General features: G+C 60.6%; 1 protein-coding gene across 3 annotated transcripts in view; it reads right to left on the bottom strand.

Annotated features, from left to right (window-relative positions):
* The window catches only part of COL17A1 (collagen type XVII alpha 1 chain), a 49,240-nt gene that overhangs the window by 10,439 nt on the left and 26,214 nt on the right, over positions 1-12,587 (bottom strand). For all 3 annotated transcript variants that reach the window (XM_089314353.1, XM_008270477.5, XM_070057271.2), the window contains 18 exons: positions 11,966-12,184; positions 11,304-11,333; positions 11,006-11,032; positions 10,275-10,301; positions 10,115-10,177; positions 9,353-9,457; positions 8,543-8,605; positions 7,931-7,966; positions 7,478-7,531; positions 7,222-7,257; positions 6,823-6,858; positions 6,194-6,256; positions 5,129-5,164; positions 4,800-4,871; positions 4,142-4,168; positions 2,571-2,606; positions 1,275-1,310; positions 981-1,061 (listed from right to left, as the gene is read on the bottom strand). In XM_089314353.1, the coding sequence (XP_089170479.1) occupies positions 981-1,061; positions 1,275-1,310; positions 2,571-2,606; positions 4,142-4,168; positions 4,800-4,871; positions 5,129-5,164; positions 6,194-6,256; positions 6,823-6,858; positions 7,222-7,257; positions 7,478-7,531; positions 7,931-7,966; positions 8,543-8,605; positions 9,353-9,457; positions 10,115-10,177; positions 10,275-10,301; positions 11,006-11,032; positions 11,304-11,333; positions 11,966-12,184 (1,047 nt within the window). The remainder of the gene's footprint in view (positions 1-980; positions 1,062-1,274; positions 1,311-2,570; positions 2,607-4,141; positions 4,169-4,799; positions 4,872-5,128; positions 5,165-6,193; positions 6,257-6,822; positions 6,859-7,221; positions 7,258-7,477; positions 7,532-7,930; positions 7,967-8,542; positions 8,606-9,352; positions 9,458-10,114; positions 10,178-10,274; positions 10,302-11,005; positions 11,033-11,303; positions 11,334-11,965; positions 12,185-12,587) is intronic.

The following is a 12,587-nucleotide window of genomic DNA, read 5'->3' as shown; positions in this document are numbered from 1 at the left end:
TGGCACAAAAAGTTTTTTGAAATTTATGCATGGATTTTTTTCCATAATGCATGTTTTCCATGAACTTTTTGAAGACCCCTCCCATCTGTCTCCTAAGTCAGGTAAATTTTTTTTTTTTTTTTGACAGGCAGAGTGGACAGTGAGAGAGAGAGACAGAGAGAAAGGTCTTCCTTTGCCGTTGGTTCACCCTCCAATGGCCACCGCGGCCAGCACACCGCGCTGATCCGATGGCAGGAGCCAGGTACTTCTCCTGGTCTCCCATGGGGTGCAGGGCCCAAGCACTTGGGCCATCCTCCACTGCACTCCCTGGCCACAGCAGAGAGCTGGCCTGGAAGAGGGGCAACCGGGACAGAATCCAGCACCCCGACCGGGACTAGAATCCGATGTGCTGGCGCTGCAAGGCGGAGGATTAGCCTAGTGAGCCGCGGCGCCAGCTCAAGTAAATATTTTTAAAAAACATGTAGTTGCAGCCACAGAACACGTGTGGAGGCGTGTCCTGCTCTTTTAAATGATCCTCTTATCTGCTCATGGCTTTCTCCAAAATTGCTCCTAGCACCGCCCACCGCATCCTGGAGCGGCCGGGCAGGTGCTCCCCTGTCCGTTCCTGGCCCTTGGCTGCCCTGGGGTCTGTTCTCAAACCGCTGTCCCACAGGAGCCAGGAGCTCGGGGCTGAGCTGGCTGCTCACAGACCCTGGAGACTGTGATGGGGGCCAATCCTCACCCCACTGCTTACTGCCTGTGTGACCTCAGAAGTCGTGTGCCCATCCTGAGACGCTGAGGGCAGCCGTGGCCTCCTGCGCTGTGAGAGAGAACGCCTGACCTGCCTCGCTGTCCGAGTGCCAGAGCTTGGTTTTCTCTGGCTCTCCTTATGCTTTCTCCTGCCTTCCTGCCCTGGGCTTCAAGAATTGGGAAAACAGGGCTGGACTTAAATGCAACCAAGGCCCGGGGCTCACTAAGGCAGAACAAGAAAATGGACTCACCTGGAGAACCTGGAGGTCCCGGGGGGCCCATGGCGCCAGGAGGCCCGGGGGGGCCCGGGACAGTGATGGTCGATGATCCCCCTGAAACAGGAAGGCGAGGTGCGCTGAGCCCCGTCCTTCCGCTGGGGCAGTGGGGCCCCGGCTGGCGCGTCCTCCTCTCTGGCCTTGCTCCGCCCTCCCTGCTCATCCGGACAGCCCACTGCCGCCTCCCACCCCCAGCACAGGGCCTGGGCACCAGCCAGAGCCCAGGCAGGTGCCCCTGCTCCAGGGGAGGTGCCTCCCCAGACCACCTACCTGAAGTCACGATCCTGCCCGGAGCGCCAGGTTCACCTGGGAGGACAAGGAGGAGCACGGTTATTCCCAGGATCACTTAGTGGCTCAAGAAATCAATCCTGAGCTGGTGGGGAGAATGGGATGCGTTAAGCACCAGTCTCCGAGCCCCAGACCTGGGGGCTGCACATTTGTCTTCACGCCGAGGGTGTCGGGGCAGCATATGGGCAAGTCTCAGAGGGGCTGGAGTGAGGCTGCCTCACCCGTCCCCCACCCTGGGAGTCATCTGAGGTGGGTGAGTCAGCCCAAGGTCAGAGGACAGGGCCAGTGGGGGAGGGGCCGTGCAGAGCTACGCAAAGGGTAGCAGCTCTTTCCCACCAGCGCCTCAGAGCGAGGAAACGCAGACAGAAACGCAGACGCGCACAGGGCTGTGGGAGTCACACCTTCCCAAGCATCGTGCCCGCGGTGGAAACCTCTCCCAGGCCGGGCCTGCTGCAGACAAGCCTGGGGGAGCCGGATGAGGGCAGGAGTGGGAAGGGGGGCGGGGAGCCCCTGGGCTGGGGATCCCTCCAGGCCCTCTTCTTAGTTTCCCAAGATTTGAGAGCCCTGAACTCACACACTCAAGATGGGAGGGTCACAACAGGAGACGGCACAATCAAGCTGGGTGAAACGTCCCCACGGTCTCCTTGTCCAAGGAGGGCCTCAGCCCCCAGGGCCAGGACACAACGGAGGCGTGGGTTTCTGGCGCCCCTGGGAAACCTACTAGAGGCTTGTGCACCCAGGCCTGGGTCTGCAGACTGGGGATTCCTGTCTGGGCTCACGTTCTCCTGGAGTGACGTTTGCTTCTCCCCAAAGCACTCCTGGGCCCCACTGGGCATCGTTTTGGGAGAGCACCAATTTCACTGCCAGGGTGCCATGGAGGGTACCAGCGACCGCTCAGGACAGAGCAGGGCGTGTGGGGTCCCAGGGGCAGAGGGAGAAACGCCATCCCTGAGCTCTGTGCTCCCCTGGACCGGCTGGGCGTGGAGTCTGCCAGGTAGAACCAGAGTGTCCCTGTGTGTACGGGTGTCACCCCACCGCCCCAGTGAGAGCCCAGCCAGCCAGGCTCAGAGCTATGGGGCGGCGGCTGGGGCCTGATGACCAGGGCTGGGCCACTCTGCACAGATCTCTGGGCTCCCCCCTTCCCACTGGCTGCTGGGCCACTAGATGCCACTGTTGATCCAGGCTATGGCCAGAGATGGGCCTCCCTCCCTCCAGGCCCTCTCCCCCACCACAACAGCTCCTGAGAGGCAAGAGTATCTCATTTGGAAAATCACTTACCTTTAGTCCCTGGCCGGCCGGGGGTACCTGGGAGGCCTGATGATTAAAAACAAGACAGTCAGGATGACGACGACAGCCCAGCAACTGCAGACACAGGAGGCAGCCAGCGCTCTGTTGCTCAGCACGGCCACGTTTGCTCACTGAAGCCCTGAGACCCTGGCAGAGCCACCTGCTGGGAGCCTTGTTCCCTCTGCGAGGTGGGGCAGAGCTGGGCTGGAGGCAGGTGGAGGCCCTTGAGCTCAGCCCGAAGGCCATGAGCCCCTGCAGCCTGTAGAGAGGGGCTGGGCTCCCTATACCAAGGGCTGCACCTTCTTCTTGCCTGTAGCTACAGAACCTTGACCTGGGAGCATTTGAAGGATGCCAATTTGCATTCTGCTTTTTTTTTTTTGGAGCGGGGGGTGATGCTTGATTTCATTTTAAAATCTTTATCCAATATTCTTTTTTTTTTAAATTATTTATTTATTTGAAAGGCAGAGCTACAGTATCAGAGGCAAAGAGAGAGACAGACTTCCATACACTGATTCACTCTCCAGATGGCCGCAAGGGCCATAGTAGGGCTGATCCAAAGCCAGGCACCAGGAGCTTCTTCCAGGTCTCCCACGTGGGTGCAGGGGCCCAAGGACTTGGGCCATCTTCTACTGCCTTCCCAGGCCACAGCAGGGAGCTGGATCAGAGGTGGAGCAGCCGGGATTCAAACTGGCGCCCATATGGGATGCCGGCACTGCAGGCGGCGGCTTTACCTGTGGCGCCACAGCGCCAGCCCCTATCCAATATTCTTTAGAGTCGGGTGATGATTTCTTAGGTCCAGATGGGTGCACACTGGGCCAACTCTGGGATAGGCCTCAACCCTGAGGCTGCCCCCAGAGAACAGGGCCTCTGCAGGAGGGTGAGCGCCATTCCCTTCAACCCCCACCAAGTGGGGCACCAGAGTCCTCTGTGGGACTCACCTCTGGGCTCAGGATCTCCTTGGGGGATCCCTGCACCACAAGGCACAGGCAGACAGACTGGGCACACCGTGTCACCTCATCTCTACCAGAATGACCTTCTAGACTGTTGTGTGCTTAGTTTTCCTTTCCAAGGTGCATCTCAAAACCCACAGTAAGGGGCCAGCGCTGTGGCGTAGCGGGTAAAGCCACCACCTGCAGCACCAGCATCCTTTATGGGTGCCAGTTGAAGTCCCGGCTGTTCTACTTCTGATCCAGCTTTCTGCTATGGCCTGGGAAAACAGCAGAAGATGGCCCAAGGGGTTGGGCCTCTGTACCCACATGGGAGACCTGGAAGAAGTTCCTGGCTCCTGGCTCCTGGCTTCGGATCAGCTCAGCTCTAGCCATTGCGGCCATTTGGGGAATGAACCAGAAGATGGAAGACCTTCCTATCTCTCTCTCTCTCTCTCTCTCTCTGCCTCTCTGTAACTCCGCCTTTCAAATAAATAAATCTTAAAAAAAAAAAAAACAGTGAAAGAACCTTGCACCCCTGTTTGCAGAGGGTGGGGGTAGGAAAAGCTTTGGCCAAATTGACTGTGGCAGGGGCAGGTGGGAGGCTTGGCAGCTAGGAGTGACAAGATGACTCACCCTGAGGTCCCTGGGGTCCTGTGACACCTGAAAGAAGAAGACACAAGAGGGAAGTGTTGAAGGGTCCAGGTGTCCCTGAGCAGCCACACCTCAGCTGCAGGAGCAGGTGGACATGGCAGCGGGGGTCGATGGGTCAAGAGGACAAGCCCCGAGCCAGGGCAGCTGGGCTCCAGCGTCCTCCCAGACCTGGGCTTTGCAAGGAAGCAACCTAGGGCTCCACCAGGTGGGGCTTCTGAGCCTGTTTGGGCTGCCACAGGAACCGAGGGTGCTCACGCGCCCAGGGCCCGAATGCTGCCCCGACTCCCTCTCTCGAGGCTCCCATCTGTGTCAGTGAGGGTCCAGCCCCCGGAGACGAGGAGAGGAAGGGAAGAGCTCAGAGGAGCAGGCACTGAGGTGCCGTTCAAGTCTGCACTTGCGAGAGCCCCTGCTCCCGGCTGGGGCGCCTTGCTTCCGGCCGGGAACCCTAACTGCACAGCGGTGGGGACCTGGAGGTGCCATCACTGCACGCAGCGTCACCTGAGAGGTGGGGCTGCTCCCCGCTGACCCGCTGGAGGAAAACAGGCAAGGCACACGTGGTGCAACAGGCATCCCATCCGCACCTGCACACACAGGCACACACACACCGAGCGGGGCCTGGCTCCCTCTCCTTGCCCGTTACCTGGCTTTCCTGGGTCTCCTGAAGGTCCTGGTGGGCCGCGGGTTCCCGGCATCCCTGTCAGGCCTTGCTCACCTGCGAGAGAGTATGACTTGGGTACCAGGGCCGCCCCTTAGCACAGCTGACCTGCTGGTGCTTCGTGGGCTTTTCCTGCCTGGCTTGCCGGGGCTGGGGAAGGGGTGGGAACAACAGCTGGGCCACGCCCACTTCCAAGTGTCTGTCGCCCCTTGAGTGTTGCCATGGTGGGGACGTAAGTGGGGCAAGGGTTGGAGGACAGGGAGGAGAAGGCAAATGGAGGAGGTGACAGGGAAGACAGCGGACCGGGTGCCAACCTCGTGGGCCTTGGTGTCCGTCGGGGCCAGCGGGACCTGGTAAAGGAGAGGAAAGGCCCATCAGTCTCTGCTGGAGCTGTGCCTGCGGCTCTGGCCCTCTCCTACCCAAGGCTTTGCAGCACGCTGTCCCCCGTGTGGGACCCCACACAGCCCCTCCTGAACCCCTCAAGGCCCGGGGAAAGCCTTGGCAGTGACCAACTCTGGACACAGTGCTCTCCCTGCCCCTGCCCCTGCCCCTGGCTGGCGGCTCCCTACTGGGACGCGTGGCCAGAGCACAGCAGCTCAGCAGAGGTTGGCTGCACCTCCTCGAGGTCCTGAGAGCCCAGGCCCTCCGAGTCTTCATCTCTGCTCTCAGGGGACCCTAACCCCGGTGCCCAGAGGTGTCTCCCCGGGACCGCGCCTCACTCTTCCCCCTCACTTATGTCGTGGTCTCCGCACAGCTGGAGTTTTCTAAAATCCCTAAGGTTTGTGGCCATTGGCAACGCCGTTCCCTCCTCCCTTCTGGTCGGCAGGCCCCTCCCTCCACGCTGTCCTAGTACACTCCGCCTCTCCTGTCGCCCGTGCAAGCTGGATCTCCCCTTGGAGGAGGCTCAGTGTCTTACTGGCCCAGCATGGGGCCCTCCACAGCCAGTGCTCACCAGCCATGGGGTCAGTGACCACGGAAGTGCCACGTCTCCATGGGTGAGGCCTGATACAGAGCCCTGGCCCCTAGTGTTCTTAGCTAGCTTCATGCCCTGGAGGACTGGCCCCTGAGTCAGGGTTCAGAGCTGGACCTGGCTGGGACACTGGCCCTAACACAGAATGCCCAAGGGCCCCAGGAGACTGAAATACATTCTGTCTCCCCCAGAGGACTAGACAGCTTGTGGGCAGGAACCAGGGTAGATGGGCCTGGCACTGCCAAGCCTTCTCAGGGCCCCAGGGAGGAGAAATTCCTCAAAACCCTGAGACTATAGCTCCCTAAGCCTGGGGGGGATGACAACCTGACCCCCAGAAATGGCCCTCAGAGGGTGACTCTAGCAGGTGTGGGGGGGCAGAGGGCAGGAGAGGCTCCCTTGGGGCACTTACCCATGGCTCCTTTAGCCCCGGGCTCGCCCACGGCCCCAGGCAAACCTCTCACACCGGGCTCGCCTGCAGAGGACAGAGGACCAGCGGGTCGGAGGCTTGCAGGGCGCGTGTGCATCACAGCAGCGGTATGCACACACCTCCCCCAGCCCAACCGGCCAGCCAGAGGAGGCCAGGGAGGCCGCTTCCGCCAGGGTTCCAAGGTCAGGGCCACTGGCATGGACTGGGGGGAACACATGGCGATCTGTGTGTCCGGTTTCCTTGGAAACTGAAAGGTCCCCCTGGCATCCCAGGGCTATTAGAAATCCATCTCTTTAATCATGCCAAGGGCTGAGAGGGTGCAGGTGGTGCTAACTTCCTGCTGCTTTGGGAAAAATTTCACTTTCCCAACTGGACTCCGCCAAAGAATCAGAGGCCCCAAGCTCCCCTTTCTGCACCCAAACATCTACTGTTTGGACACAAGACGCTTGCTTAACCTCCACCCGGGGCTGAAGCTGATCTTGTCTCAAGCTTCTTCTACATCACAGGTGCCCCGAAGGTGTGCAGAGACTCCGTCCCCAATGTCAGCACTCTCCCCACCTCCCGGGATCCAGAGACTGCCAACCTGTGCTGTGTGTCAGTGTGGGACTGACCTGTGAGGCCTCGTGGTCCCTTCTCGCCCTGGTCACCTGCGAAACACATGGGACAGGGCATCAGCTGGGGGCAGGGCAGCGTCTCCCCAGCAGTGGGGCACTGGGCCACAGGGTAGTTCTCATCCCGGACCAGAGGTCAGACCCCTGCCCAGGCTGCGTCCCCTATGCCTGAGCACCACGCTAGCCCGGCCACGTGACTGGGTTACTTTACTCCCCGCCTTGTGCCTTAGTTTCCCTCTCTGAGAGGCTAGGCTAGAGAGAACTCTCAGCTCCATGTCTGGCTGAGGGCCCAGCAGCTAGCACCACAGGCATTCTCAGATCCCAGCGCAGGGGCCACATCCGGGCATCCAGGAGTGGGCAGGGCACAGTGATGACGGAGCAGTGGTGGCAGCAACTCACCTTTGGGGCCTGGAGGTCCCATGGAGCCTCTGTCACCTGGAAGGGAAACAGACACCTGGCTGTAGAGAGAGCTGTGAGAGATGAGCAAGGAAGGGCAGCTGCTTCCAGCCATCTGAGCTCCCCCGCCCCTGTCTCCCACCTCCCGCCTCCTGCCCGTGGGCTGCACAGCCTGGGGGTCATGTCCAGCAGACCTCTGCCCCTCCCCCTTCTCGAGCGAGAGGCATCCTCAGGGTGACAGCCCCTTCCCCCAGCTCACCTTTGACACCAGGGAGTCCCACTTCACCTCGGAGCCCTTGGAGACCTATGGCACCTGCTCAGCAGAGGAAGCCATGCAGGTGGATAAGAGCCTCGGCTTTGGGAGGGACAGACATGCACTCACAGGCACCGCACAGACACATAAGTGGACACCGGCACCATGGCTATACACACACAGACATAGGGACCACAAGGCACATAAGTGGGTGCCACACCTGCACACACACACTCACACAAGCACCACAAGGCACATACATGGGTGCCACACCTGCATACACACAGAGATTCACACAGGCACCCACACAGGTACCACAAGGCACACACGTGGGTGCCACACCTGTACGCACACACAGGCACACACACGGTTACCACGTCTGCATGCATCCACGCACCACAGCCGTGCACACACACAGGTACTTCACGGGCACCGCCCAGGTGCCTTTTTCCTACTGACCTGGGGGCCCCTGAGGGCCAGGAGAGCCACTGGAACCTGAGGAGGAGGAGACCACAATCAGCAGAGGGCCAGGTACAGGCCAGGGACATGGGACCCCAGGGTGAAGGGTAGGGGGTGGGCGCTGGAGGTGTGTACTGCCTGCATGGGGCTGGGGGGGGGGCCTGTCGCATCAGGGGGTCCAGGAAAGACCCCAACGTTCTATCTTTCTTAGGGAGATGGCTGCCGGGGTGGTGGTGGGGAGGTCAGAGCAAGACACTGGCCTGGGCCAGGGCTGGGGAGGAGGCGTGAGCACAGGCACCACACTGTGAGAAGGGCCCGATTCCATGTCACCCACACACGTGGCTGTCTGTGTGTGCATCTGGGCCCCAGTCAGTGGAGCAAACTCTCCAGCTCCTGATTTTCTCTAGAATCTGACCTCCAGGAGGGGCCACATAAAGGAGAGTTCAAGAGAGAAGAAATGTCGCTCCCGTCCTGCTCTGGGGCCATAACTACAGCCCCGGTCCTGAGCCCTGCGGGCTCCTTGGGGTAGGGGAGTCCCCACACAGGCCTGGGGCAGCGGGCGGCGCTGGCCTCTGGGGCCCCTCCCTGCAAGTGTTTTGGGCACCTGCTTACCTTTGGGACCCACAGAACCCGGGACACCGGGGGGCCCGTGAGGACCTGGTTCACCAGCAGCGCCTGGGGAAAGGTGGAAGAGTGGGTACTCAGAGGGAGCCCCAGCTTGGCTGCCCCCCTGCCCACGTGCCATTTGGAGGAGACGCTTCCATCCTGCTGTGGTCTCAGAGCCACATGGTGCCTGCAGGAGGCCACAGGTCAGCAAAGTCCCTGCTGCATGAACTCCATGACGTCTGGCCCCCAGGGGTTTCTCCCAATCACCTGTTGTTGCAGTCAGTGATATTACAAGAGAGGGAAACCGGTAGGAGGCTCCTTGCTGGAGTACTGGCCTGGAGGATTTCTGGAGTGTGCCTCAGTTTCCCAGATACAGCAGTCCCGAGGTTACAGACTGAACTGCTAAACCTTCTCTGCCCTTCCAGTGCCGCCTGGGCCTGGGTTTCCCCTGCCTCCTTCCAGCCCCGAGGGGCTCCAAGGCCTGTACCCCATGCTGCCTCCTGCCACGCCCAGTCCTCCCTCTGTTTTCCCCCTGCCTGATGCCACACGTGCCTCACTTCCCCGCTCTGGGAAGGCCAAGGCTCCCGGGGCTACTTTCCCTGTGGATTCTGAGCATCCAAGACAGATCCTCAGCCTTAGGCCTGCCCTGCAGCCTGGCCCATGCCCCAAGGCCAGGCCACTGTTTCTGTAGGGCCCAGCACAGACCCTGGCTCAAGGCAGGTGCTCGAGAAACGCTACTGAAAGAAGGGAGGGGGAAGTTGGAGCAGAGGATGGGCAGGCGCAACTGACGCTCCTGGTAGAGGGGTTGGCTCTTACCTCTCTCCCCTTTCTCTCCGAACCCAGGTGGCCCTGGTTCACCACGAGGTCCCATGGGGCCTTCTCGCCCTCTCTGGCCCATGGGTCCTTCCATGCCAGGATCTCCTGGAGAAGGGAACGGCCCGCCCCAGAGTCAGGATCCTGAGCGATGGCTGTGGGCCCCACAGGCAGCCTGTGGCCGCATTCGCGCCTGGAGTCTCCTCCCCAGCCTCCATGGTTCTCCCCAGCCCCCGGAGCCCTGGCTCCACCCAGGAGTCAGAAAGCAGGTCCCATAGGCCCTAACCCTGCGAATGTCCCTTAGACCTCTGCGAGCACAGCAGATGTCCCCGTGCTGGCCTCAAGCCCTCCCTGGGCTGTCTGCTTTGGCCTTGCCAGCACCTAGCCTCTTCTTGCCGCTCCCTGAACTTGCCCTTGGCCTTGGCCTTGGCTGCTCCCTTGGGAACGTTTCCCCCAGATCCCAGCTCCTTTCCAGTCTTTGCTCCATTGGTGGCCTTGCAGGGAGGCCTTCTCTGAGCCCTCTGTCAGATCAGCGCCCTCAGCCCTCACCCCCAAGGTCCCCCCAGGCTCTGTCATGTACATCCATGTCCTGCCCCCTCACCTGTGCCATCCTTCACGCCTTGATTGTCCTTACTCTCTCCCCTGCCACTCAAATCTCAGCCCCACCATGTCTTCTACAAGGGGCCCCAGCACAGAGCTGGCACCTAACAAACGCTGTTGACTGAACAGACGAGCGAGTAAATGAGTGGAAAAAGCGTTTCTTACCCACGCTGCCTTTTTGCCCCTTTGGTCCTTCCGGGCCACGGAGGCCCAGGGGTCCGGGGATGCCTGCAGATACAGAGACAACATCAGCCTTGAGTCCCCCAAGAAACAGCAGCTGGGACTGAGCATCCCCATGGGGTCAGAGGTCGCCAGCGTTACACACCTGGAGTCCCAGGGAGCCCACGGTCTCCTGCAGAAACAAAGGACAAAGCGAGAAGTCAGCCAGAGGACGTGGCAAGTTGCCTAATGGAGCCATGGGTAGGATTTGTGCAGGATGGCCACATTTAGCCACCGAAATCATGGACACTCAGTTCCACCGGACTTGCAGATGGCCAAGCCGAGTGCAGTGTGCCCACGTGCTGTGGAGCGTCTGCACAACGGCCTCACGCAGTGCAAAGATCTTGGTGGTTGATCTGTGGTTCCAGCGGAAGCGGGCGTGCTGTGTGCTACCTGACAACCAGGTCCAGGGGCTCCCGAGGCATGAGTCCTGGGCCCTGGCAGGACCCAGGGGCTGGGTGGGAGAGGCTGGCGGGAGCCAGGAGGGGCAGCAGATCCCTCGGTGGGGGGTCTTTCAGGAAGGAGGGACCCCTGTCATATTGTGTGGTGGTGCTCCGGGTGGACCATGTATGCCTGGCTGCAGAGCCGCCTGGGGAGATTAAGATGGACGGGTTCCGGCCCGCCCACACCTGCCGAATCAGAGGCTCCGGGGCCCAGGAGCTGCCGGTGATCCCTGTGGTTTGCCAGCCCCAGTCGGCTGGGCCATGGGACACCTCTTCCTCCCTGCACACCTGTGCCCCCGACTGTTAGATCAGAGCTGGGCTTTCTGACACTGTTGACCACTTTAAACTGTCAGCCCTCACTGATGGTCACGGTGAGAACACACTTGTGTATTACCTTTAGGGCCTTGACTTCCCGTGTCACCTGGAATCAGAAAGACATGAAAACTCTGAGACAGGGGTGGGAGCCACTGGTGGCCTGGGCCCCTCCCAGTCCCTGTCTGTGTCACCTGGGCACATGGCTGGGCTCCCCTGATCTGCCCCTGAGCCCCCTCCACCAGCTAAGAGGTTCTCCCTCGACAGCCAGTTCCCAAGCCTCCTCTAAGACAGCATCAGAACCTTCAGCTCCTCGTCAGCCCACCCCGGAAATGCCATGTGCAGGAAGAGGGCCCCAAAGGGCTCCATCCCCACAATACCTTTAGGGCCAGGGTTTCCCCGGAGGTTTCCTACAAGAGAGAGTAAATCCCGAGTTAGTGCCACATCCTCCATGTCCCTCACACATACACAAGAAGATCACGGGATGGCCAGAAGAAACTGGTTAGCACTAGGAAAAGGTTCTAAACCGGGCTAGTGGAGGGCTCTTGGGCAATTAGCTTCAGGACTCAGTTTTCCCAGCAGTGAAATGGGAACACAGGAGCAGGTGTTTGTCACAGTGGCTAACACACTCATCCCAGGCATCCTGTATCGCACACCTGCTTCCTGCTCCCAATGCCAGCTTCCTGCTCCCTGATAATGCACACCCTGGGAGGCAGCAGTGATGGCTCAAGTAGTTGAACCACCCATGTGGGAGGCCAGGATTGAGTTTCCAACTCCTGGCTTTGGCTTGGCCCTGCCTCAGCTTTTGTAGACATTTGGGGAATGAACCAGTGAATAGGAGCGCATTCTCTCTTTTTTTCCTCTCTGCCTCCCACATTAGTAAAACAAAACAAAAATGGGGTCCCAGCCCTGGTCCTGATCCCTGGCTCAGGTGGGCACGGGAAGAGGGGCTGAGGGCAGGTGGTGGTGGCCCAGGACACACATACGCATCATCCCACGTACAGCAGACACGCGGTGCAGGCTGGGCCCCGGAGGCTCTCACCGTTCTCCTGCTCTGTCATCAGCCTCTCCCGCACGAACAGCCAAAGCGCCTCCTGGCTGTGGCCATCCAGCCCGGCCTTGCCCACTCCTGCCCCTACGCCGGGCGCCGCCTGCAGGCGGTCCTTGCTGCTCTTCCCCAGGGTGTCCTCACGGTACATCACGCCGCCCCGCATCCTCTCCAGCTCATCCACGCGGGCTCTCAGCTTCCTCACCTCCTCACCTTGGAGTGGAAGGGCAGAGGCCGTGTCAGTGACACCCCCACGGGCTCCTGGCCAGGTACAGCTTCCTGGTGCTGCTGAACTAGTGATGCGGGGATGACCTGCCGTGGGCACCAGCAGGATCAGCTCCTCCACACCCTCCCCCAGTCTTACAGAAATGGGCGTCGCTCTCCCATCTGAGATGGGTGATAAAGCTGCCCTCGCTCCCCTGGGCCGTGGTGTGAGAAGCCACCAAGAAACAAAACGGGCAGGCATGTGCCTGCTGCAGGTGACCACAGGGGCAGAGGGCTGGAATGGAATCAGGAGCCGCAGCAGAATCCCAGCTGCCCCACGCCTCCTGGGGCCTCAAGGCGACTGCCTGCCGATCTCAGGCAACGGGGACCATTCACTGACCCCTGAATGTGC

This window comes from Oryctolagus cuniculus, chromosome 15 (assembly GCF_051225735.1).
Source record: "Oryctolagus cuniculus isolate XC-2025 breed Fujian yellow rabbit chromosome 15, ASM5122573v1, whole genome shotgun sequence".
Lineage (NCBI taxonomy): Eukaryota > Metazoa > Chordata > Mammalia > Lagomorpha > Leporidae > Oryctolagus > Oryctolagus cuniculus.
Note: the sequence above shows the minus strand (reverse complement) of the source record. Positions and strands in the feature narration are given on the sequence as shown.